At 38.3% G+C, this 26901-nt stretch overlaps 1 protein-coding gene across 3 annotated transcripts in view; it reads left to right on the top strand.

Annotated features, from left to right (window-relative positions):
- Window positions 1–26901, top strand: part of ST18 (ST18 C2H2C-type zinc finger transcription factor) — a 103561-nt gene that overhangs the window by 73999 nt on the left and 2661 nt on the right. For all 3 annotated transcript variants that reach the window (XM_032316460.1, XM_032316461.1, XM_032316459.1), the window contains 9 exons: window positions 884–999; window positions 8917–8979; window positions 9786–9854; window positions 11884–11946; window positions 12050–12130; window positions 13045–13266; window positions 18710–18798; window positions 25231–25334; window positions 26483–26626. In XM_032316460.1, coding sequence (XP_032172351.1) covers window positions 884–999; window positions 8917–8979; window positions 9786–9854; window positions 11884–11946; window positions 12050–12130; window positions 13045–13266; window positions 18710–18798; window positions 25231–25334; window positions 26483–26626 — 951 coding nt within the window. The remainder of the gene's footprint in view (window positions 1–883; window positions 1000–8916; window positions 8980–9785; window positions 9855–11883; window positions 11947–12049; window positions 12131–13044; window positions 13267–18709; window positions 18799–25230; window positions 25335–26482; window positions 26627–26901) is intronic.

Below are 26901 nucleotides of genomic sequence, written 5' to 3'. Positions count from 1 at the left end.
GAATCAGAAATTCTCTGTTAGTTAATCTGATTTTAGTATTAAATGCAGGAAGTATTATATAGTTACTGGTTATAAGTTTAAGATGTAAGTAAGCTAATTATATAACTGAGGAAAACCATCATCAGTCTTCTGTAAGATATCAGATGGTAAATAAGTTTTTTGAAAGCATTACTAAATCTTCCTTACAAAAATCAAGATCAGTATTAAGCTTAAAAGAAGACCACAAAAATTAGTGATAATCCAGCAAAATATTCCATCCAATGACTAAAGCATTTTAAGATATCAACTTAGCAAAAGTGGTAACTTAAGAAAAATAGGAAGTAATGTGATAATAAAAGCAATTATCCAAAAAAATTCAATGGCTAAATATTGTGGGCAACTTATTACATATTTAACAAATAATTTAAATCTTAATTATTTGTATATTAAGAGGGACATTTTGTTAACCTAAATTGGCATTCTTTTTTGTTTAAAATTTGTGGTTTATTTTGGCAAAATTTCTTTAGTTTTACCAATAATTGTTCTGTATATAAAGAACTATTCCCATTTTATCTAGGAAACATTCATTATACAATAGAGTCTGAAACATATTAGTTATATAGCTCAAGAAATGCCTCTGTAGTTGTATTTGTCAAAACGTGAACTTGTAAAGGTATTCCCCCATGAATTGTAATTTTTTATTCTTTATCAAGGACAGAGGTCCGTATTAATCAGGATATATCCTTATACTTATTACCTTATTGATTTTGTGTACAAATCCTATGAAGAATTGCAGCTAAGTTGTTAAATTAAAACTCAAATTCCACCCTGATGACTTCAAATACAGTTGTCTATCCAGGGTGCCCTAATGCCTTCTGTTCTTCTGTATTTTTTTTTCTTCTAGAAAGACCCAGTGAGCTCTCTAGAAAATTTAGAGGAAAAAAAGTTTCCTGGAGAGGCCTCCATTCCAAGCCCTAAACCCAAGCTCCATGCAAGAGATCTCAAAAAAGAACTAATCACGTAAGCGATCTTCAGTGGTGTATGTTCTGTGAGATTCTAGAATTAGAGGACTCAGACTGAGAATTTTGAGTAATAATATCCTGGCTTATATAGTTGACTTTAGGAATGTTTTAGGGCAATTTAGCCGGTCAATAGTTAAATGTTCAATACATACTTATTTATGCTTAGAGCTAAGAGGATTATGGAAAAAATGTATATACGACATGATTTCGTGCTGAGATGATTGAAAAAACAAAAACAGTATAAAACAATTAGAAATGTTTATGTGTTTTGTTTTGTTTTGATTTGATTTGTTTGGCTGATCAGAATCTGCACCACTTGAGTCAGGTGAACCCAACTTCTCCGTAGTACAATCATTTACTAGTATCATGGCCTTAGTTTTTAAACTCATTTGAACTCATTGAACCTCCAGTTTCTTAAAGTAGGGCTATCAACAATCATCTCATGAAATTGTGAAAATCTAGGGAAACGGTCTGTAAGAATATACAAAATGCCAAGTGGATAGTGCGTTTTCGTTGTACAATAATTATTACAGCTTGTAGCATGAGACCCCTAAGATGTAGAATCCTAAGCAGAATTACTGTATTTTGCTCACTAAAGGCATAAACATTTTTTTAATGGAGAAGTACATTAATTCATGTCTCTACTGAAAATTTTTTGAGAAATTAATCACAATTAGATTTAAATAATTATTACATTGAAATTTTTAAAAATAGGACACGTGTTTGAGGTACAGGCGGCAGCCTTTTTCTTTTTGATTCTGCAATAAATACAAAGTCCCTAAAGTGTGTCAGCAAGTTAATGTTTCTTTCCTTAACATAATTATAGTATCGTTAGCATATGGATGATACAAAAAACTATTACCCATAGGTCTAACCTCTCTCACAGCCTCATAGATTCTCCTTGAAAGCAGAGGCCAGCTTTTTCTTTTTGGACTGGAATTTTTTCATTTAATTTTGTGATTCTGTTAAAAATCATTTAACATTTCTCACAATGATGAGTTCAGTGATATTATAAAGTCAGCTGTGATGATGGAGTGAAGGATCCAGAATCCATTCTTGAGGAGCCACACCTTTTTAGGACTAGTTGGGTCTAGCTATTCCTTCTGTGGCAGTGGAACAATTGTTCATGTATTCAGTAACTATTTTTTGCATGCCTGCTATGTTTTAGGCATATGTCAGATTTGAAGTGAATATTGCCCTTCAAGAAAGTGCCTTTTGAAGGAAATGAACAGGATGTAGGGATAGAAAATGTTGCTTCTGGGTCAGGTGAATGAGTTGAAGAAATGTTTATGTTTTGATCAGAAGGTCATAATCTGACACTTACTGACCCCAGAAGATCCAAGTCAGTATTTCAGGGCGTCTATGAACCTCATAACGCTTAATGCAAATGATTATTTGGGTAAGGGTGTTTATGGTTTTCATCACCTTCTCAAAGGATTCTGTGACTCAGAGAGTTTAAAGACTCGGGCGCCTGATGTCAGGAAATATTAATTAAGACGGCAGCAGAGGCAGGAGCAGGAACAAAGCTTCAGGGATCTGAGCTCTGAGCCCTGAGCTGAGCTCTGAGGACCGGCTGGACCTGACAGACAGAGAGTGCAGGCATGGACTTAAGCAGGACAGGGCACTGTGAAGAGTGCCCGGCTGCAGGTTTGTATGAGCAAGCCAAGAGAGTTTAAACAGGGAAGTGAATTAGTGGCGTAGTGCTTTAGGAAGAATGGTATGCAAAATTATTCTGAAGCTGGAAGGTCATCTAAAACACTGATGTGAAAAGAAGTAAAACAAAACCCTGATATAGAGATTCAGACACAAGATCACGAGGCTAGAGAAAGTATAGAAAGAAAGGGATAGAGTGTTCTTGAAGCCTTGAGGACACACACGCTGCTGGCCCCTGAGAGGGCAGAAAGGAAGCCCACAAAGAACACAGAAATGAGGCCCTTTATAAACACAGGAGGACGACTAAGGAAAATGATTTCCATGGGAACAAAAAGCTAAAACAATTCCCAAACTGGGCATTTAGTATTATTGATTTTCCCTGTAAGTTCAAAGAAGTTAAGAAAATGTGGATAAATCTTTGGGAAATGGTTCTTACAAAGTAATGGAGGCAGGGAATGGGGCATGAGGTGGGAAAATTCAGAGAAATGTGTGTGCTGGGACAGCACAGGTGGTGCCACCAAATTATTGCAGGGATAAGAACAAAGATTGTACACTGAGCCCAGCTCCCATGCCCCCCCCCCTTTTTTAACCTTGAAGAACTGTGATTGTGGGTCATTAGGATTTAGAGTGTGATTCACACAAATTCCTTGCGGATATAACTTGGCCTGGGCATTGTCTGGACGGCAGGCACTCCTAAGTTTTTTCTCTACTTTACCGGGCAGGGAAGTAGAGATCCCAGAATAGATGGTAAGTGAGGAGGAGAGGTGGGAAGTGTTTCAAGCAAACACAAGGCAGGATCTGTTGTTTTTTCTACACTTACATCCTTAGCAGGCAGTATAGTCCTGGCTGGGTTACATATCACATGAGGGAGTGAGGGAGTGAGTGACATGTAGGAAAATAATTTTTGGTTTTAAATGGTGAAATATTAGGGGCGCCTGGGTGGCTCAGTGGGTTAAGCCGCTGCCTTCGGCTCAGGTCATGATCTCAGAGTCCTGGGATCGAGTCCTGCATCAGGCTCTCTGCTCAGCAGGGAGCCTGCTTCCTCCTCTCTCTCTGCCTGCCTCTCTGCCTGCTTGTGATCTCTGTCTGTCAAATAAATGAATAAAATCTTTAAAAAAATAAAAATAAAAATAAAAAATAAATGGTGAAATATTAAAGTGTATTCATACACAAAATATTCAAAGCTGCCAATTATTGAGAGTTTCTAGCAAAAAGTAATCTTTCCTCTTAGTCACCAACATCTGTATGATCTCTTCTGAATCTCTTCTGATTCTGAATCATTTTCTTCTGAATCAGTATGAAAGTATGTTTCAATTTTTCTAATAAAAAAGTTAAAAACCGTCTCCTGACTTGGCTTTCACCTTGATCCCCTGTCTCTTCCTCCTTTCATGGCTAACCTCCTCAGGAAAGTGCGACTCTGTTTCTCTCCTAAATTTCTCCCAGATAGGCTTGTGTTCTCATCATTCTATCAAAACCATCCTGAAGTCCTGCAGGGAACTCATCTGTGTGCGGTTTCTTACTCCTTTTGACCTGCTTGATGTGGCTGCAGGATTTGACAGAGCTGATCACTTCCTCCTCTATCTTCTTCACCTGGCTTCTAGGGCACCACACCTCGGAACAGTTCCCACCTTACCTGTTACTCCTGCTTAGACTCCTGTGAAGACTTCCAAAGATGGAATGTCTCAGGGATCAGTCCCAGAGGGTTCTGGGACTTCTCTCCTTCTCTCCTCTCCTTCTCTTCTCTCCTCTGTCTACACTCAGTCCTCTAGGTTCCCAGTGTCCTCTCTGAGGACGTCCAGGCTTGCACTATCACTGGACCCATTTCCAGTGGCCCACGGGGAATGAGCTCTCCCTCCCCACAGGACCCTGCCCCTGCCTCTCTACCAGCCACCTCTTCTCCTGCTTTTCCGCAAGGCTTCAGGGCCTCATTGTTGCTATTCCCTCTGCCACAGATGTTTGCAGGGTGCCATAGGTCCTCACCCTCCCTCAGCTCATACCTCAAATGTCACTTACCTGAGGGGTCTTTCTGGCACTATGGCCACCCACCCCAGCCCTGATGTTCCTGCTCCCTTTATCTGGAACTCCTGTTGTCCTTCAGGACAACACCTTTATCACCTTCTAATATAAATAATAAACATATTTATCGCCTTCTAATATATCTAATATATATATTCTTCTAATATATCTAATAATATATCTAATATATCTCCTTCTAACATAAATAATAAACATATTTATCGCCTTCTAATGCACTCATACATTTTGCTCGCCTGCGTTCTCTCTTGCCGCCTCCCCAGCTAGAGCAGAGGGCCCCGGAGGACAAGGGTATTCTTCTTTCACGGCTTTTGTTCTCTCCTACATCCACGTCATTGCTACAGAATATTTACTGCAGTAGCTCTTCCCGCCCCAACTCCGCAAACAGTGAGTTGGGAGCATCTCAAATGCTCCCAACAAACATCTCAAATGCTGTTACAGGCCTTACACATAGAAAGTATTCAATGAAATTATTCCTAGTGCAACACTGTTATACTGTGTTGATATGTGACTGATTTTTAAATGATCTTAGACTGCATTCTTTCTGGATTTCGCAGGCAAACATTATTGGCTCAACTATCATCTTTTCTTATATGAGTTTAATGTTCACCTAGAGCTTGGTGGCTGGAGCAATGGGGTAATGTAGTACCAAACACACTAGAGCTTCAGTGTCACTAAACATTTTCCTTCCCACAGGTGACTTGGGGTCAGCCACATACTTACTCCCTTGTGGAGCTATCATTAAAGCTTTTAAAATCTTTGTATGGATTTTGTTTCCTCATATTACTTTGAATATCTTGAAAAATGGCAAATTTTCATCCTTTGAAGGTAGATTTTTGAAAATTGTGAGAGTCATTCCAAACTAAATGTAGTGTAAAGGATTGATAATTAACCTGCATTACCAATTCAAACAGAAAAATGAAGTGAGATTATTTTGTAATGTGCGCTTCTCACTGGGACAAAGGAAATACAAAAGAGGAAGGGTTCTGAAAACATTGTGAACAATTTTTTTTTTTTTTAATTTATTTGACAGAGAGACATCACAAGTAGGCAGAGAGGCAGGCAGAGAGAGAGAGAGAGGAGGAAGCAGGCTCCCCGCTGAGCAGAGAGCCCGATGCGGGACTCGATCCCAGGACCCTGAGATCATGACCTGAGCCGAAGGCAGCGGCTTAACCCACTGAGCCACCCAGGCGCCCTTTTGTGAACAATTTTTGAAGTAAAATCTAATCATGAATTCTTAGGAAATTATAGAGACCTCATGATTCTCTCCTCATTTTCATCCCCAGACGATGTTCTGATCTTTATGGACCTGTGCTATACACTGGTTTTGTAAAAGTCTTACTATAGTTTCATCCTTTTTCAAAAATTATGCTTTGCCTTATGTTTCTAACAGATAAATGTACTTTAATCGATTACAAAATGGGATTTTTTAATGTCAATTATTAAAATAAATTTTCTTAGAGTTTGGGGCCACTTACTCGTTTTCTTTCTCTAAGTGTTAATACTTTTTTTTTTTTTTTAAGATTTTTAAATTTTATTTGCGAGAGAGAGCATGAGCAGAAGGGGAAACGGAGAGGGCGAAGCAGATTTCCCCCTGAGCAGGGAGCCTGCCGCAAGGCTTAATCCCAGGACCCTGAGATTCCAGGACCCTGAGATCATCACCTAAGCTGAAGGCAGACGCTTAACCTACAAAGCCACGCAGGCACCCCTCTAAGTGTTAATACTTTCACTTGAAAACTTGCCCAGAATGTTTCACTCAACTGGTATGGGCACATGTTATTGGATAAGATTTTTCACTGACAATTTGTAATTTAAGCCAGCTATCAGAATTTGAAACAAAAGCTTTTCCCACAACAATGCCATCTCCAGTCCTTTCGCTATTCCTAGACCTTTTTATACCACCAAACTTAAAAAAAAAAAAAAATTAGCAGCAGATCAAATGTGTACTTTATTATCTTACTCCCTAATTAATTTATAGCTCACTGGTTTAAAACTCATATGCAATTTTTGCCTCTCCTGGCAGTATTAATAGAAGTCATTAAAAAATCGAAATAAAATTTAGAAATAAAATAAAATAAATGCAGTGCTGTTTTTGCACACTAGATGGCCATGTATTTCTAAAGTGGGGATCCCCAGACAATTGCAACACATCTCTCACACTCTGAATATTCTAGTTGTACAGTGTTCAGAAAAGATTATTTCTCCATTTAGTGGGTGAATGGCACTTGTGAGATAACGGAGTTCAAATGTTAATAATTTTTCTTTTTTTTTTTTTCCCTTTACTTGTTTACATGTATGTATAGCTTCTACGTTTTCCTTTCTGATATCCCATCTAGGGAATGTGATAGGGGAAGAGTGAGACAATTCAGCTTGGACTGAGCCCTTAAAATCAAACATCTCTCTGAGAGATGGAAATGTTCTAACTCTTACAGTTTCTTTAGGTTACCTGAAGATGACTAGAAAGTAGCTCATAGGGAAAACAAAAAACAAAACCCTTATTTGTGGAGCATAACAAATATCATGGAGGACAAGGGGTGTTAGAGAGGAGAAAGGAGTTGGGATAAATTGGAAGGGGAGGTGAATCATAAGAGACTATGGACTCTGAAAAACAGTATGAGGGGTTTGAAGTGGCGGGGGTGTGGGAGGTTGGGGTACCAGGTGGTGGATATTATAGAGGGCACAGATTGCATGGAGCACTGGGTGTGGTGAAAAAATAATGAATACTGTTTTTCTGAAAATAAATAAATTGAAAAAATTTTTAAAAAACCACAAAAAACTAAAAATGTGACATTTCAGAAAATCTTGAATGTTGGCAATCTCTCCCTAAATGTCCCTTCAAAGGGGTAAACTTTGTATTCTACACATATGGATAAGCGTTCACTTTAGGCAGCATGTCAGAGAAAACCAGAAGCCTGAATGACGTAACTGATTTTTCCTCTGATTAACACTGCCACAAATAGCACTGAGTGGGCTGGGGTCAATCTGCTTACTCCAAATGAGTGACTTTCGAGCAGCATCAGAGGAAAATAAATAACGGAGAAACCAATGAATCTATTAACTATGGAAGCAAATCCTCTTACATTATTTTTATTTTTATTTTTTTATTTTTTTTTAAAGATTTTATTTTATGTATTTGACAGACAGAGATCACAAGTAGGCAGAGAGGCAGGAGAGAGAGAGAGAGGGAAGCAGGCTCCCTGCTGAGCAGAGAGCCCGATGTGGGACTCGATCCCAGGACCCTGAGATCATGACCTGAGCCGAAGGCAGTGGCTTAACCCACTCAGCCACCCAGGCGCCCCCACATTATTTTTAAAACACACATAAGATACACAGAATGTGACCAGCTTCTGAGATACAATGAAGTACACCAATACAGACTCTGGTCTTTAGTAGATGGCCAGAAGAGCCTACTGCTTTGGTGGTTAATTAGCAATTGTCTGTGATGGTTTCAAGTTTTGGATAAAACTGATCCCAAGGTTTAATTACTAAACTTCTTATCGGTTTCTGTATTGTCAGCACCTTTTCCATCCAAAATGTCAATTTACATTCCAGTATATGTAGTATCTTCAAAGATATTCTCTTTCAGGCAGTTTCTATAATGTATATGAAGTTGCTATGATGACCTTCTCTTAAGAACTCAAAAAAATCCTTCGGGCACCGGAGTGGCTCAGTTGGTTAAGCAGTCCACTCTTGGTCTCAGCACAGGTCTTGATCTCAGGATCGTGAGTTCAAGCCCCACATTGGGCTCCATGCTGGGCATTGGACACCAGGCATGAAGTCTACTTAAATAAAACAAAAACAAAGACAAGAAAACCTCAGACTCATAAAAATTCTTTTCTGAATTCTGTTATATAATTGGTGCCAGTATTCCTAAGAGCCACTCTCTTTATAAAACATGAATTTATAACATTTATACTTTCAAAGAAATAAAAACATCTTTGGTTGTTGACTCACAACATCATTAGAGCATATATTTTGGCATCACTTTTCTACGTGATTTGAGTCAGAGAATTAAGGTGATGTTGAAAACTAATACCTTCATTTCATGCCAGTATTCTTCTAGTCTTCTGGTTCCTAGATAACATAAATCCTTAGTTCACTAGTTCCTGTGTGTCCTGCATGGTGTTAACTGATCTTGGAAAGAGAACCTACCTCATAATCTATAGACAGAGCAAATGAATCTGTGAAAAGCACTTGACTTTAAGACTATATTTTTTTATTGACTCAGCTGTCCGACACCAGGATGTGATGGAAGTGGCCATGTCACAGGAAACTATGCTTCCCATCGCAGGTACCTTACCACCTACAACATCTTATTCTAATGTGAATTCTTATTCTTGCCCATGCTAGGAAGATATTACCTGGATCCAGAATTGAAGAGTGATTTAGTTGGGGTTTGAGGTTTGTTTGTTTTTGTTTTGTTTTGTTTTTTGTTTTTTTCCCCAGAAATAAAGCTAAGTTAAATCTTCTGCCTTTTTATTTATATGGTATAGAAATCATGATTTTTGGTCAAAGATAGTTTTCTGATTTTATTGTGTAGATTATAAACCAAAAGCTAGAGTTTATGTCAGGACTTTGGCTCTGTCTAGTTTTAGGACCCAAGTGAAACCAAGGTGACTTGGGTTGACCATTCACCTTGTGGAATGTGGCAGACTCAGCCCTGGGCAAATACCAGGTCACAAACAGTGCAAAAAAAGCTGCATTTAATCTTTCCACTTACCTTCTTCATTGAGGTTATTTGCCTTCCCTTTGGGCACCGGTTTAGACCTTAAAGCCACCACCCCTTAGTGTGCAATGGAAGTGAACTCCGAATCAGTAATTATCGCATTACAGAATTCTAGAGTTGGGGAGTCTCATTGGGTTAAAGACCTTCATTTGATAAAATAGAAAACCTGAGTCTATGAGAAATAATTGAGGAGTCCATAAGCCCAGACTGGTTAGAGTAAACAAGCCAGATTCAAACCTAGTTATATTTTTCCCAATCCCCGGTCACCAGTAAATTTAGCGTATGTTCACAAACTCAAGATGCCATTTGAGTCGGATATGTATATGTCAGTGTTGTCTGTTTTGTTTTTGTTTTTTCTCATCCCTTTTTAGTGTTTCTGGATGTCCTTTAGCAGATAAGACTCTTAAATCCCTCATGGCTGCTAACTCTCAGGAGCTTAAGTAAGTATCAGAATCATGATCTCCTAGTTCTTCATCACTGTGTTAGGACTCCCCTCATTCAAGTCCGGTGTGGGTTTTCACTAACAAGTACTTAAGTCATGACGGCATCAATTATAACCAATGCATTCTTTCACCACAAAGTCCAAATGACTAAAAACAACTCATCGTAATTTTATTTAGTTCATTTGCTTGCTTTGCGGATCTTTTTTCTTTTATAGTATTTTTTATAATAACAATAGAATAGTTAAACATAATACTTTTCTCTGCTGATTTCAGAATTTGTACACTAAATCAGACCTATGAAAGTGTGGCAAAGCACTTTCATCCTCTAATCCCAAGTCAACTGCATAATATTTTACCTTATAGGAATTTTGAATTGTATGTCTTTCAATTCTGGGACCTAGACACAATTTTGGCTCATTTCAACCTAGGATCTCAAAACCACATGTGTATATATTAACTTCTACTTACTGATTTTATTTTTCCTATTCTTCTCTTCTTTTATTCCAAATTTCTCATTTATTTTTTCTTCACATCTTATTATATTACATATAGAATAATAAGAAGTTATAGTCTACCTTACACCCTTTAAAATATAATAGGGCATCCATTTAGAAAAGGTAACCAATAAGATTAAACAAAATTAATAAAACTCATTTGTAATAATAACATCTTAAAAAAAAGTGAGTTTTACTACGTCTAATGATAATGCAATATTTGTATAAGTAGTAGAAACAATATTTGGTGTCTAAATCACGAGTAAAATTTCAGATATTTTATTTTCTTAATATTTTGTTAATATTCCCTTTTTCTAACTTGTTTAAAATTCTTGTTTGAAATTACAAACAACAAATTTATGAAAGAAGATGTGACTGTAATATTAAGCAGATCTAAAACTTGGGAATCTTAGTACCAGAAATACTAAAGGGAACTATGAAATACACTTTCCTCATATTCAATATGTAAAGAACAGTTGATTGTGTCAGTCTAGATTCTGGAAATCATGCTATAGATTGCTGTTTTTCTAGACTGAAATGTAAAAATGTTAGGTTGAGACATGATTGACGGATTGAAAAGAGGAGTGCCAGGCAGTCATACTCAATTGAACTTACTTATCTTACTCAGTATTTATTATTCAGTCTTACTCAGTTGTTCTAAACTTGTACATTTCTGTACCTTAATAATAGCTATCGGTTCTCTTAAATAGTTTCTCTAAACATTATTTCTAGAAAAAAATATTGAAAACATGTAGACTGAGTTCTACAACAGTATTTACGTGTTTTAGGCAGCCATCTGATAAGTAACATCTTTGGTTTTTTTTCTATTTTAAAAAAGACATTTATTGACTTCTTGTTTGGTTATTCAGTTTTTATTTTCAAGTGTATTTTGAAGCTGCTCCTACTCAGCATTCCAAGTGAAATTGAATTCCCCTTCCTCTATTCCCCTTTTCATTCCAAATTTAGTGGTTGATTGTTGATAATAGCTATGGGTAGATTTTCCAAAAGGCCATTTAAGTTGGGCCATGAGGCAGAACAGACCAGGTGCAAACAACTTAGGTTCTTTGGCAATTATATTAATGTGCCAGGTCTCTGGAGCTCATATATACCACTCCTGTTCATCTGAATTTAATGGATTATTGCAGTAGTGGATCAAATCAAACAAAATAAATTTTGCACAGAAACAACTTGGAAAACTTTTTGTTAAGCAAAAAAGAAAAACTTTGCATGATTTAGACAGAAGCCTGGCAGTAAGTTGTGGGCCAAATTTCAGGTTCCTTCCAAAATGAAGTTAAAAAGAAAAAAAAAAAGAAGGTAGGATAAAAGCTAATACATTGCTAAGCATCACCCAGGAGATACATATCTTAATATTTTCTTTAAAAATGTTTTCTTAGCTAAAAATTCATTATATATAAGGAAAAAGAGTCCCACACAAAGCAACTCATTGTGTTTAGTTCTGTTTGAATGTGTCATGATCCCTCTGCCTCCACTACAACCATGCGGTTCTTGCGCTCTGTTCCTGCGTTTTCCAGGTGTCCGACTCCGGGTTGTGATGGTTCAGGGCACGTGACTGGAAACTATGCTTCGCACAGAAGGTGAGATCAGTTTTGTTTCTGAAGGAGGGAAGTCATAAGGTTGACAGCAGTGGCCAGTGAAATCACCTGGTTTGGTTTTGTTCTTTGTTGTCTGCATATTTAGTTTGTCCGGCTGCCCTCGAGCCAGGAAAGGTAGTGTCAAAATGACGCCTACAAAGGAAGAAAAAGAAGACCCTGAACTCAAGTGAGTGTGATTGTCAGTTGAGGTGTGGCCAGATGTAGTTTGTTGGTCAAATGGGCGGGATGTTGGTTGGGAGGCAACCAAGCATTGATTGAGGTTGAGGGGTGGAGGCACCCAATTAAACCCAAGGACCCTTGAAGAAGCCGTCAGAGTGTTTAAAAGTTTGAGCAAATTATCTTATCCCTAGCTATGTGTACACAGTTCTTTGATAATGCAGAAACAAACAAACAAACAAAAAACAACAACAAAGCCCAACAACAACAACAAAACTAAGTCTATACTTTTTCCAGTTGCTTTAAAGAAAAAAAGCATGGTGGAAGTACAAGCATGACAAATATGGCAACATTTCCCCCAAAAGCTTCAATTTTGGTTAAGGTGAAATTTTATCTTAAATTTCTTGCTCTACAACATTTCTCAATGCATTATTGAGACATTTAAAAACCAACATTCCAGCGCTATGGGCAATGCGCTGCGTAGTGTAGGGCAAAGCGGTGAACAATTTATACGCGTGGTCTTTGGTTGGAGGCAGCGCGGCAGAGCTTACGTGGTTGACTCTAGAGCTAAAAAGTGTGGGTGTGAACCTGACTCCACTTCTTGTAAACTGGGTGGCAACTTAATTAAGTTCTATCGGCCTCATTTTCTCTGCCCGGAAAATGGGACAGTAACACTATGTTCAGTGGGTTTGCAGTGAGGATCATGGGAGATAATGCGTAAACCTTGCTTAGCTCAGCCCTGTGGACCACTATTTCCGGTAATACAGTGCTGTTTTGCTGGCATTTTTAAAAACTCTTTAATTCCACCACGTGCCATCTGTATTATATGGAATTGCCACTGTCTTCTTATTCACCTACTTACATCGCTTTGTGTGCGTTATCTAGTGTCTCCCAGCTGGCAATGACTCTTCTGTGTCTCTCTAGATGTCCTGTGATAGGGTGTGACGGCCAAGGTCACATATCAGGTAAATACACGTCCCACCGCACAGCTTCTGGCTGTCCCCTGGCTGCCAAGAGACAGAAGGAGAATCCTCTCAGTGGGGGCCCCCTCTCCTGGAAACTGAACAAACAAGAGCTACCACACTGTCCCTTGCCAGGCTGCAATGGGCTGGGCCATGTAAATAATGTTTTTGTCACCCACAGAAGGTAACATTTGTTTTCTGCCTTTTGTTGTGTTGTGTTGTGGTTGTGGTTGTGGTTGTGTTCACCTCAATGGCTTTGGGTTGAGGGAAGACTCCCTCCTTGAGTTCATTAATCATAGCACTTTAGATGGTGCAGCAAGACTTGCCAGGGAGGGGTTTGACTCCTTTGAAGAATGAAAAATGTAATATCCTCTGTTTCTGAAAACTTACTACACAGTTGTTAAGTGCTGTAGAAACTGCATTTGTTTTTTGTGTTCTCAAATTTGCTTATGCTGCTATTTTTTAATGGTTTAGTCTTTTAATGGTTCACTTCAATTTCAAGTGGTGATATTTACTCTATTATGTAGTGTAATTGTAAACTTTCTCTTTACATATTTATGTCCCTCCCTCTTGTGAACTGGTTCAATTTCAGGCCAAATTGTAGTTATTTTGCTGCTGGGGAGATGTGACTCATCCCCAGCAGCCAGAAGGAGAATGACACAGTGACTACTAAGTATACGACAGGATGAGAGAGATTTAGAAAACCCTTTATAGTTTCACAATGACTTAATTCCTTTGTCACTGAGTGTCATGGATTTCAATGGAGCCCTTTTTCAGGAACACTGATCTTAGTCCAGCTTTTTGGTTCACATTCTACCTAAAGAAAAGGCGCTAGCAGATTCAGTATCCACTTCTCCAATCAAGAAGGATCCTTCTAGTCTACTGGTCCCTGCGTGTGATGTGGATTTAAAAACCCAGTGAAGCTTTAGTGAGCCTTGATGCTTTGCGTGTGAGCAGTCTGCAAACTGAGAAAAACTGGGGCATTCTATATTTTATTTGGTTTTAAAGATACATATCACCAGTATCAGAAAATTAACCCTTCCAGGAATTGCTGTTTTAAGTGGATATACAGCCATATCTGCTTACCGAGAAAACCTACATGTTTAAGTGGTTTATTTTTTTATTTTCAAATGCATGGCCATGTTCACAATAGCCCACATTGTGTTATTCTGAGTTTGAATCCTCATTTCATATTTGGGAGCGAGCGACAGTCACAAATCAAGTGTGCCTAATGGCATATTAACTGCACAGTAGTTTGACTTTCTTATCGTGGACTCAGTAATATCCATGTTAACACTGATCATGAAATGTTAATGCTGTACTATGACGGGCACATCCCTCAGTCAGCAACAACAGGATTGTCTTTAAAAATCATGAAGTTTTAATGATGACACTAAGGCTTGGTGAAGATAGGGAGCAACAGGGGCTCCCACTAGCAGTGGAAGAGTAACTGGTAGAGCCATTTCAGGAAGCAAAGTGACTGAAGGAGTCCAGCTGAAAAAGGGCAAATGGACATACCTTGTAACCCAGATACTGAGCTGTTAGGCTCATGCCTCAGAGAGTCTCATGCACAATGGACCCCAGAGACATGTTTGAGAATGTCTGCGGTCGCATTGCTCTGTGAAGTCCAAACTGGGAACAACCCACTTACCCACAGTCAGGATGTGTCGCTGGGGGTGGGGGGGTGCTGCCACATGGTGGTGACAATGAAGATGTGTTCTAAGTGGATTATAGAACACAATGCTGAGCAGAAAAATAATTGTTGAAGAATATGTGTGGCATGCTTCTGTTTCCAGAAAGTAAAAAACAGGTAACAATATTGCATTTAAAAAGCTAGGGTATCATCAACCTACAATTCAAGGCAATGGTTATGTCTGGGGGCAGGAGAGGCAATTATTGAAGGCATGGGGAGCTTCAAACATCTTCAGGTTTGAAGGTAAAAGGTATTCACTTTGAGAGTATTCTTTAAACTGTAAATACACACTATGTATCTAGGTACATATTACCTATTTCGTAGTAAGAGAAAGAAAATTATGAGTTCAAAATTGGGCTTCAACATTAATGCCAAGATATTATTCTCTAGGAGAAAGGAAATAATTATGTGTAAAAACAAGTGAATAATTCAGACTTCACTCTTCTTCACTAGAGCGTTCTCTTGCTACTTGGAAGATTTAAGAGACTGAATTCACTTTGGGGTATTCTCTTTAAGGTGGAATGCTTCTCTTTACTATATGTAGAATGTCATGAAATAATGTAATAAAGTGCCTAGCTTATAGCCTGGCACATAATGGTGTCTGACCCAGACAATTTCCTTTCCCTTTCATAAAAATTATATTAACATATGTGTATATATGCAATAATTCATTAATAATTCATTAAAGTAGGAATGACTTATGCTGAAATAGCATGATTTAACCTATGAGACACTTTTATATATTCCGTATTTTGCCCCTCAAATCCCCAAGGTTGTTTGGTACTCTTTCCCATCCCTGACAACGGCGAACCTCTATTCAGGGCACGCTCTGTTCCAGTAGAGAGCACTGTTCTAAGTACCTTAGGTGGTTTATTCCTTTAATCCTTCACAAAACCCTGTGAGCTACAGAGGTAGTACAATTATCCTCCGTTGACAGAAGAGGACAAGCACAGGGAAGTTCAGGGATTGCCCTTGCACACAGCGTTAGTACAGCAGAGCCCCTGTTGTGAGCACTGTATCATCTCCATCCTAGGTGTTCAGGGGATCTTTTTGTGGGCAGCCTCACAGTCTTTCCCCAGCCATTCTCTCTAAGGTGAATTTCGTGATTTTTCTCACTCTAACATGCACCACAACAGGAATAATTCCAAAACTCACCTTACAGGATGGTTGGGAACAATGTGACCCATGCATTTACATCAGCATATCTACAGACTGTTTTAAAACCATGCTTTAAGTCTTGCGTGGCATACTTCTATTTTGAAAAACTCGCAGTCTGGGAAAACAAATGCTTTTGTATAAAGACACATAGACACAGACACACTCAAACACACAAACATACACACATATACAAGATGGACGTTTGTAACTTCAGACTAGAACATTTATGATAATTAGACCTCATTTAGTCCTGTGCCATAAGTGTCATTTTTTAGGGGTTTTTGAGGTTTTTTTTAATGTAAACAGTGATGTCCATGTAAACTGTATCATCAGAAATATCACTTTAACAAGGCAGATGAAGATATGGTTTAAAATTGCCATGATATGTGATTAAGTTGCAAATTGGTCAAAACCATAAAAGACATTTTTTCCTGCCTTTGCAATTCAGAGCCCAAATCTTGACAGAGACACCCCAGTCAACCTCTATCTTTTCTTAAGCAATAGTTTGAATCCCCATGGAGGATGTGATCATCCTCAAAAGGAAAAATGACATTTTATCATTTTTTTATCCCATTTTTTTTAATTGAAGATTTGTTTTATACCCTGGAAGATGTAACTGCATTGGAAGATACAAACTATCAAGTGACATGGTGAAACCATACCCTCACTTTCATAACTTAACTATACCCTCAGGTTCTAAGTCACACAGCTGTGGACACTTCATTAACTCTCCTCACCACTGTGTTACAACTGGACATTTATTGTCTTGTTGTTGGAACAAAACTGATTGCTTAGAGGACAGAGTCAGGGATGTTCTCCTAAGCTATTAGTAGCCATTACCATTACATGACAAATGGACTTACTACAGGTCACTTTCTTTTAAAAGATTTTTTTGCTTTATTTGAAAGAAAGCGAGTTTGAGGGAAGAGGGAGGGGTGGGGAGGCGAGGAAGTTGGAGAGGGAGAGAGAGAATCCCAAGCAAGCTCCCCACTGAGCGCGGAGCCCATGCAGGGCTTGATCCCACAGCCCTGAGATCATGACCTGAACTGAAATCAAAAGATGGATACTTAACCAACTGAGTCACCTAGGCACCCCACTACAGGTCACTTTTAAAATCCACCTTACCAACTAAATATTAATCCTGTTCATGACCGTTTTCTGAGAACACAATACATGACATAAAATAAGACAGACTTATAAAAACTTTTCAGAAAAAGAAAAAATATAATGAAGCTTATATAGGCCACATTGTACGGTGAGAATCTTACAAAATGGGAAAATCTGGTTTATCGTTCTGTTTGTGTTTTTTCATTATTTTCTTCTCCTGTGTTAAATATTTCATAATTTATCAAGTTTTGGCAAACCACATATCCTTCTTTTTCTATTTAGTATTACATATCTATTATTTTTGGATTTCATATAATCTTCATATAGAATAACTTTGAATGTACTTTAAAATACATTCATAGAGCGCTTGGGTAACACAGTTGGTTAAGGGACCAACTCTTGGTTCAGGTCAGGTCATGATCTTCAGGGTCATGAGATCAGGCCCCAAATCTGGCTCTATGCTCAGAGGGGAGTCAGGTTAGGATACTCCCTCTTCCTCTCCCTCTGCCCCTCTCCCCACTGAAATAAATAAATAAATCTTGAAAAAAAACCACACATTCATGTAGCAAACATTTACTAAGGGCCATGCTTTAGAAATATTTCTTTTCACTTTGCCAAGTGTTGTAATGCTTGAATTGAAAATGATTATTTTGTACATGAATTGCAACCAAATATCTGTAGGAAAAAAATATTCTTAGTGGCTGATTGTGACCATTTTTAACATTATTTAATAATTGCATCTCCAAAAATGCAACAAAATTGCAAAAGAATGAATGGTTACTTAAAACAACAAAATCATCTGATCATCTACTACAGCAAACAAATTTTGTTCAATGTTTCATTATCATTTTGGTGCAATTTAAATAAAACAGATGACATTAAAGAAAGGAAGCACAGCTGAAGAATACAGCAATTAAGGAAAAGATGTAAACCCCACTGCAGGACAATACACCGCCTGCAGGCAGTGCATTTGAATATATTTCTAGTGGTTCCTTTCATTCTCCTTTCAGCATAGGCATTTTTTTTTAATGGAAAGTAATGTTTAAAAAATTAAGAGTATAAAGTAGAAATGTTCTCCTGTCCAAACGGCATGTGATATACCAGTTTATTTTTATTTTGGGTTTAATTTGAGTCATTCTGTAAAGATCAGACTGTAGTACATAAAAGACAGGAAGAACTAGATCCTGCTTAATTATTCATGGAATATTGACTCATTTGGAACAATTCTTATTTGTAATACATATGTACTATTTTACATTTACAGAAAATAAAGTAACCATTCCTTTAAAAAGGCACTTGTATGAATGCAGAATAGTAACATTTTCACACAATTAATTAAATGATAATATCAGTAATAGTTATTTGAATTTTGATTTAAAGAGCAAAAACAAAACATAATTATATTATCTGAGGGCCCTTGCTTTTGTGTTCATAGATATTATGTGTTATTTCTACAAAGAGACTGCAGATTATAATGTAATTAGTAGTCAAAGACTTAGTAAGTGATGAATACAAAATTTTAATTTTTGTAAGAATATGTGTTTTTTTATTATGTTATGTTAGTCACCATACAGTATGTCATTAGTTTTTGATGTAGTGACATGTGTTTAAAAAAAAAGGAGGGGGGTAATATGTATTTCACACACTGGTACTATTTCTATTCTCACAGCTTATCTGGATGTCCTCTAAATGCACAAGCCATCAAAAAGGGCAAGGTCTCAGAAGAACTAATGACCATCAAGCTCAAAGCAACTGGCGGTAAGAGCACAGGGCTAGAAAGCTGCCATCCCCACCAAGGTCTCAGCTGTAGCTCTCCAAAGTTGTTTGCCTGCCAAATTATTCTCTATATGGAAAGTGTAATTTTAATATACAAGAAGGATGTTTTCCTTGAATCTCAACTAAAACTATAACTTCATCTAAAAAACAACTTCTTGAGTTTTTCTCTTTCCTTTTTCATTAAGTATCTCTAACACAAAAAATCAAGCATTACCATTGGAAGGACTAAGACACACCAGCTGAACTTTTGTCCTTCAGTCCTCAAAATCACACCTTTGCATGAGTGTGTGTGTGTGTGTGTGTGTGTGTGTGTGTGTGTTCCTGCTGTAAGCCTTCTATCATATTTCAAGAAATACAGTTTTTGGCATCTGTCTTTGAATCCTTAAGGTTTATTGCATCTTCAAAATATTTATGATGAATCTGGATGATTTAAATTTTTATCTATATTTCCCTAGTGTCAGTGCTTTATAGAAGTTAGTAATGAAGTTTCTGAGCTCTATCTTTGGATCCTCCCATTTTTCTTTGATTCTTGAGTGCTTTTCCTAAGAGTTCTCATCAATGTCATCTCAGGCATGTGTTGTTTCCTTAGATCATCATTCTAAAGCATCTAGAAACAATGGCAAAGCATTGTTTTGTTTTGGAGATTGATTTGATGATGTCTTTGGCACATAACTGGATTGGAGTAACTGTTTTTACCTTACTTTTTTGAAAGCATTTCCCAATCTTTCTAATTTGCTATGATTTTTTACAAAGAAGATATGCAGTATCTGAGGGAGAGAAGCACTTTTGAGCCTCATACAATTTCCCTTCTGAGGTTTTCATCTGCTGTCAGATGCATTATCTAAAGTGGCCTCTTGGGGACCTGCTCTCCCTCTTGGAGCCGCCACTAAGAGGTGAAGGGGGTCAATTTGCCTGTGGAGGAGGAATAAAAGAACTGGAGGTTAGAGATTATGCTGGACATTCTTTCCAACACTTAGATGCTCAGTAAAAGTGATTTCTCCAGATGTTTTTCATTGTTCCTCGGAAATCCCCCACTTCTCAACTGCCTCTTAGCACATTCTCTATGAAACTGGCACAATTTTATGTGTGTGTGTGTGTATACATATACATTTTTTTAATTTATATGTCACCTCCTTTCAAGCAATAGTTAAATGATGGGGAGTGCAATGCTACATTAAGAAAGAGCTAGTTAGAAGTTAATTCAAAAAAAATGAGACAAAAGGAGATCAAAGATAAGAAAGCAAAGTGGGACAAGCCTGAGGATAATAACCGGAATGTGTGAAGCAAGCCTTTTTGCAGTGGTTAAAAAGGGATCTCAGATTTGACTTTCAGCTCTTTAAACCCCAAAGCAAAAGGAGAGTATAATCACTATAAGAATCACACAGTCAGCAAGTAAATTCAAAGCAAAACTTTCTCTGGAAGTGAGTGCATGAAAGTATTTCCTATGAGCCTTCATTATAAGAACACCAGCAATACCTTTAACAGTAAATATAATAGAAATCACAGGCTCTTCCTAATGAAGATAAGAACAAGCAGTAAGCTATTGGCATTGCAACAAATTATAGTAAAGCTTTGCAGAGTGCCAGTGAGATGTGGGCCAGGTACACACAGCTCCATTGGGCTGTTCAAACCCCCTAGTAGATGGTTATAGTAACCTCAGAGCAGATGGACTGCACGTACCTTCTTTGAAGGGTGCTTTTTATTTTTTTTATTACTCTTTAAATTTTTAATTAACATATAATGTATTATTGGCCCCGGGGATGCAGGTCTGTGCATCACCAGGTTTACACACTTCACCAGCACTCACTATAGCACATACCTTTCCCAATGTCCATAACCCAACTACTCTCTCCCTACCCACCTCCCCACAGCGACCCTCAGTTTGTTTTGTGAGATTAAGAGTCTCTTATGGTTTGTCTCCCTCCTGATCCCATCTTGTTTCATTAACTCCTTTCCTACTCCCAAACCCTCCACATTGCCTCTCAACTCCCTCATATCAGGGAGATCATATGATAATTATCTCTCTCTGATTGACTTGTTTCGCTAAGCATTATACCCTATAGTTCCATCCACATAGACGCAAATGACAAGATATCATTTCTTTTGATGACTGCATAGTATTCCATTGTGTATATTTATACCACATCTTCTTTATCCATTCATCTGTTAATGGACATCTAGGTTCTTTCCATAGTTTGGCTATTGTGGACATTGCTGCTATAAACATTCGGGTGCATGTGCCCTGAAGGGTGCTTTTTAAATTGAGCGTCTTCAGCGGAACTCCCAAAGGATGTGAAGCAGCAGAAAGATGGCTGGAACACATTGACAAGTGTCTGACGTGCATTTATTCTAAATGGGCCAGGAAACTGTAAAATTTACACATTTTCATAATCTAAAAAGCTAGGGGCTGATGCTTTTCTGAAGCCTGAGAACCCACAATGACTTGTGTGTGAAGAAAAATCCACCTGAGTTCAAGTCAGTGGTCAGTGGAGGGTCAGGGAGGACCTAAAGTTATTTGAGCCCTTCTCCATACTCCCCTACCTTAAAGCTTGGACACAGCCATGCTTCCCTAGATGACTTATAAAACAGGCGTAACCCAACATTCCCCAGGTCCTAAAAAGAAATCAAATTGCAATAATGTACAAAGTGTATATGACTTTAAACTTCTTGTTGTTCTATATTAAATTAAAATAGATACAAATCATTCAGGCAGTTGTTCAGATTACCTAACATGTTAGGAGAATTTTACCTACAAACCAATTAAAACATGGAACGTCAACACCAAAAATATTTATGTTTATTTTAGAAGAATTGATCTTTAGTTCTCCTTGCTATAATTAAATTGCCATGCTAATTTTTTAAAGACCATTACTGGTCCTTGATAATAAAATTAGAACATCTGTACATGAATAAACCCTTGCCTTTCTGTTCTGAGACAAATAAAAGTTATAATGGTTGACCTATATATGTGTTCTTATATTTAGCATGTGGCAAATAACCATGTGGCAAATAACCATGCTTTATTATTGTGATACATTATTCTTTTCTGGATAAAACTTTATCTAACAACTTAAAGCCCCTTATAAATTGAGCATATCTGCTATATACAAGTGTTTACATCCCTTATTCATTTATACAGAATATAAAGTATTATTATAAGTTATGTAATCCTTAATTATGTATATTAGGCATAGATTTGTACCAAGTAAAGAAAGCATATTCTTTTGCTTTTAAACAGGCTTACCTATAAGGAAACACTGAAATAGGTCCACTAAAATATTTAGCAGAAAGTTTATATGGTTTCCGTGGTCAACAATATATGGCTAGTCTAACCCAGCCCTCTACTTCTACTCTCTATTCTGTTGTGTGTATATCCATCAAGGAACATCAGCGCAAATATTTAACTGAAAATTTCAAAGCAGATTAAATATCCATGAGTAAAGGTAGCATTAAAATGGTTAAGAGAACATATTCTGGAACCAGAGAGCTTGCATTTTGAATCCTAGCTCTACTGCTTACTCTTTAACCTCTTCATGCCTTGTTTTCCCATCCATAAAATGAGGTAAGAAGTATCTCTGCCTCTCGGGATCCTTAAAGAATCCAATGAGTTCCTATTTGCAAGTGCAGAGTGAAATTCAAAATCTGCGGCATCCTCTCAGTTCCTCTCAGGAGCAGAGCCTCTTAAAGACTGTGTATGGAGAGGAGGCTGACAGATAAATAATCGATAGAAATAGATAAGGTAATGTATCCATGGAAAAAATGACAAAGAGATTGGCTAAAATACCTACCTTCCTCTCAAAATTAAAGAAAAAAATCCCCCCAAATTCCAGAAATCATTACGAAAACATTAGTTCATTTATCCATTAATTGCCTGAGGATTTATGGAGTACCTACTATGTGTTGGATCCCATCACAATGTTCCTTTTTTGAGGTCTCATTTCATGATCATACCTTCCCCATAGGCTTTTGTTCTTAGGCATCTTTCAAATGGCCCCATCTTCGTCAAGAGGCTTGAGTGTCCTCGCTGCATTGGATGCCAGGGGAATATAATCCTAACTAGAGCTCAGTACAAAGAATCTGGGCTCACAGAGTCTTCTCACAAATATCTGTGACTTCACAGCCAAAATTAAACTCTTGATTTTCCTGCTGGAAGCTTCTGCTCCCCTAGGCTCCCTCATCCCTGGAATGCCACTAGTTGCCCAGCTGCTCAAGCAGAAACAGGTAGTCTTCCTTGATTCCTCTGTTCTCTTATCTCCTTCCTCCCATTCATCACAAGTGCTGCGAATCCCACCTACAAGTTTTATGTTGAGTCCACTTCTATTACACTTACTACTACTTCCATGGACAAAGAACCATCACGTGAGCCAGGATCCCAGTGATAATCTCCTAGCTGGTCTTCTGGTTTCTGTTCTCTCTCCCTGTCCCCCCATTCTCTACTCAGATCTGAGTTATGCCTTCACAAAGCCAACCAGATCCCATCAACTCCCCTGCTTAAAATTCTTCACTGGCTCCCATCGCCTAGGGAATAAACCCAAGCTCTTTGTGAGGTCTCCCATGACCTGTTTCTTCACTCATGAGGGCCTTCTTATAGTCCCGGAAGCAAAATATCCATTCCCTTCCCTCCCCAGGCCCCTGTGCTTTCTAGTCCCTCCCCTGGGGTGCTCATCCCAACCAATCCCAAGCTTTTCATGTGCCTGTTTTTTACTGTATCAGTAAACTCTCAGATTAAAAGAGGCTTCCCCAGCGCCCTGCTTGTTTCCTTCATAGTTCTTCATATTTTATCAGTTGCTTCCTTGCTTATTGTCTGCCTCACCAGATACTTTGTAAGAAAATGCTATCTTCTGAAGTGGAATTTTATTGAGAAGAGACAAAAAGGAAAAACAATTTGGCAAAGAAATGTAGCAATAGAAATTTTCATTTGCTCAAACCAGAAAAATTTTAAGTGCTGATAGCACTCAAAATACCTGTTTAATGGATCATCTACGCTCCCTGGTGTTGTCAAAAACAAGTATTTCAGGGCGCCTGAATGGCTCAGTGGGTTAAAGCCTCTGCCTTCGGCTCAGGTCGTGATCCCAGAGTCGTGGCATCAAGCCCCGCATCGGGATCTCTGCTCAGCAGGGAGCCTGCTTCCTCCTCTCTCTCTGCCTGCCTCTCTGCCTACTTGTGATCTCTGTCTGTCAAATAAATAAATAAAATCTTAAATAAAATAAAATAAAATAAATGCAGAAGTTTACATTTATCCATCTTAATTGTCATCATCTCTTTGGTGCAGATTCACTCACCTCATGTCCTGTTTCTGTCCTTTTTAATATGACCTTCCATTCTGAACTTAAAAAAAAATACTTAAAATGCATTCATATTCCTTCTATAAAATAGTGATGAGGGCGCCTGGGTGGCTCAGTGGGTTAAGCCGCTGCCTTCGGCTCAGGTCATGATCTCAGGGTCCTGGGATCGAGTCCCACATCGGGCTCTCTGCTCGGCAGGGAGCCTGTTTCCTCCTCTCTCTCTCTCTGCCTGCCTCTCTGCCTACTTGTGATCTCTCTCTGTCAAATAAATAAATAAAATCTTTAAAAAAAAAAAATAGTGATGAGAAATAACTCCCACTTATTGAGAACCTACTATTCATTCAGCACTTTATAATTTATTGCACTAATTCTTATAACATAGATTTTATGCTTATTTTATTGAAGAAGAAATTGGGGCACAAAGAAATTAAGTAAGTTGTCAGGTTCAAGAGCAAGAGTCAGGGCCAGCATTCGAATTCCAAAGCCCATGTTCCTTCTCCTAGATTGCATTGCTCCTTATCCAGCTCTACATAAGGAACCCAAATTTTGTGACCCTGGACTCTAAGCCCCCTGCCAACACCCCAGCTCTGCCTCCACTGATGATTCATAAGGTCCCACACAGGTAAAAAATATACAACTAATCAGCATAATTCGAGTCGTAACTGTTCTTACAACACGGTGTACAAGAGGATGCATGGGCTATGGAATTCATTCCTACCTCTGCTGTTACTCTGGACACAGGCAGGTTATGCAGCCTCTGTCGTGATGAGTGTGGCTGCATTTAGCCTCTCTAGACTCAGTGTCTTCACATGTGAAAAAGGTATAATGGAACATGCCCCATAATGTGTAGTGAAGTTTAAATCAGAAATTATCTGCAGACATGGGTAGCAACATACCTGGAACATAACAATGCTACATTAAATGGTATTACTTTTCTACTCCTTTTTCTTACAAAAGAACTCTTTAACTCACTTTTTTAGAATCTTGGATATAGATTTGGGTAAAAATTCAACATTTCAAATTAAAGTCCAATTTTCACTTAGCAAAGCACAAATTTAAACATAAAATGACTCATATTGTCACTGTCTAATATTTTCTGTTTAAACTCAGATAGTCTGACTTTTTGTAGGTTTAGAGAGTGATGAAGAAATTAGGCATTTGGATGAAGAAATAAAGGAATTGAATGAATCCAACCTTAAAATTGAAGCAGATATGATGAAACTTCAGACGCAGGTAAAAACAACACTAACACAACAGAAAAGCTATTAGTTATCTTTAAAGTGATCACAATCAATAGCGGAGGCAAAACATAAAACTGTTAAGCATTGTGTAAAAAAATAAACTGGTATCTTACAATGAATACATTGACCATGTCTCGATGACACCATTGCATGGCTAGGTAGATCACCCTGGGCCATCACTGATTATCTGTAGGCAAAGCTACTCTTGTTTTTGCCTTGGGTGTCTTAAAGGCTTTAGAAGCAAATAAAGCCAATCATCCTTTAACTAGAGTCCTGCAGAGCACATCGTGTTTTAGAAAAACTGTCAGTAGAAGATGTAAGAGTAGTTAATATTATTCAAAATTCAAATAAACAGATCAACTTTTCACATTTGAATTTTCTAGAACATCTCTGAATGTGTTATTTGTTAGAAACAGTTTTTTTGGAGATTTTTCTGGAGACACTGTTTACCGAAAAATCCAAACAATTTCTCAATTCTGTATTCTTCTATGTAACATCTGCCCCATCCTCTGACTAGATTTATCCAAATGGAAATTTTTTTTATATTTTATTTTGAGCCAATGGTTAACCCAATCATATTTGACCTATATTAAGACTTACATCTTAAGAGACTTGTACTGGTAGCTGTGTTGAAGACAGACCAAGAAGAGATTGCATGGGGCAAAGCCAGGCATGGGGCCACCCATGAGAAAGCAGTTACAGTCACTCCAGGGGCTGGACCCAGGGGCCATCAGCGCAGGTGAGGACAGTCTCCATCTTGAATACTGTGAAGGACTATGAGGAAAAGAGAGCTTTCAGGCCTGAGCAGTGTTCAAGTTGGGAAAATGAGGACTATGTGTGGAGCAGGTTTGGGGGAAGTAGCAAAGGCTCACTCTTGAACATACTAAACTTGAGATAGTCACCACGTAGTCATGTGGAAATGTGGAGTTTGCAACTCATAGGAAGTCTGGGCTAAAGATGTAAACTTGGGAATGTGATTCCAAAACTTAAAGCAATATGAGGGGTTGCGGTTTTATGAGAAGTTGTGGAGGAGTACGCATTCCTTGGCAGTCAGGTTCAGCGGATGCCTTTCTTCAGAGAGAAACCGCTTGCCCTCCTCCAAATCCAGCTGCTCACATTCCCAAGTTACTTCCTTTTCAGATCACATCTATGGAGAGCAACCTAAAGACAATAGAGGAGGAGAACAAGCTCATAGAGCAGAACAACGAGAGCCTGCTGAAGGAGCTGGCGGGCCTGAGTCAAGCTCTCATCTCAAGCCTTGCGGATATTCAGCTTCCACAGATGGTAAGTCCAAGGCAGGACCTTGGCTTGCTCGGTTGCAGCGCCCTTGCGCACTCACCAGGAGGGCCACCCATCAGCAGCCACACAGGTAGTGCGCATATTCTATCGCATCTGACAGGCAACCACCTCCCTCACGGGGACCGTGACAGACACATACACTAAATTACATGAAAGCCAAAGGTTTTTGAAATTGCAGGAATCATTTAAAGGTGAGGGTTTATTCAAAACTTGCTTTATAATGTAATACGAAGGTTAGAGGCCAAAGCTCCCTCATAAAA

The sequence above is a fragment of the Mustela erminea genome, chromosome 16, assembly GCF_009829155.1.
Source record: "Mustela erminea isolate mMusErm1 chromosome 16, mMusErm1.Pri, whole genome shotgun sequence".
Classification (NCBI taxonomy): Eukaryota; Metazoa; Chordata; class Mammalia; order Carnivora; family Mustelidae; genus Mustela; species Mustela erminea.
This window is presented reverse-complemented; position numbering and strand designations above follow the sequence as displayed.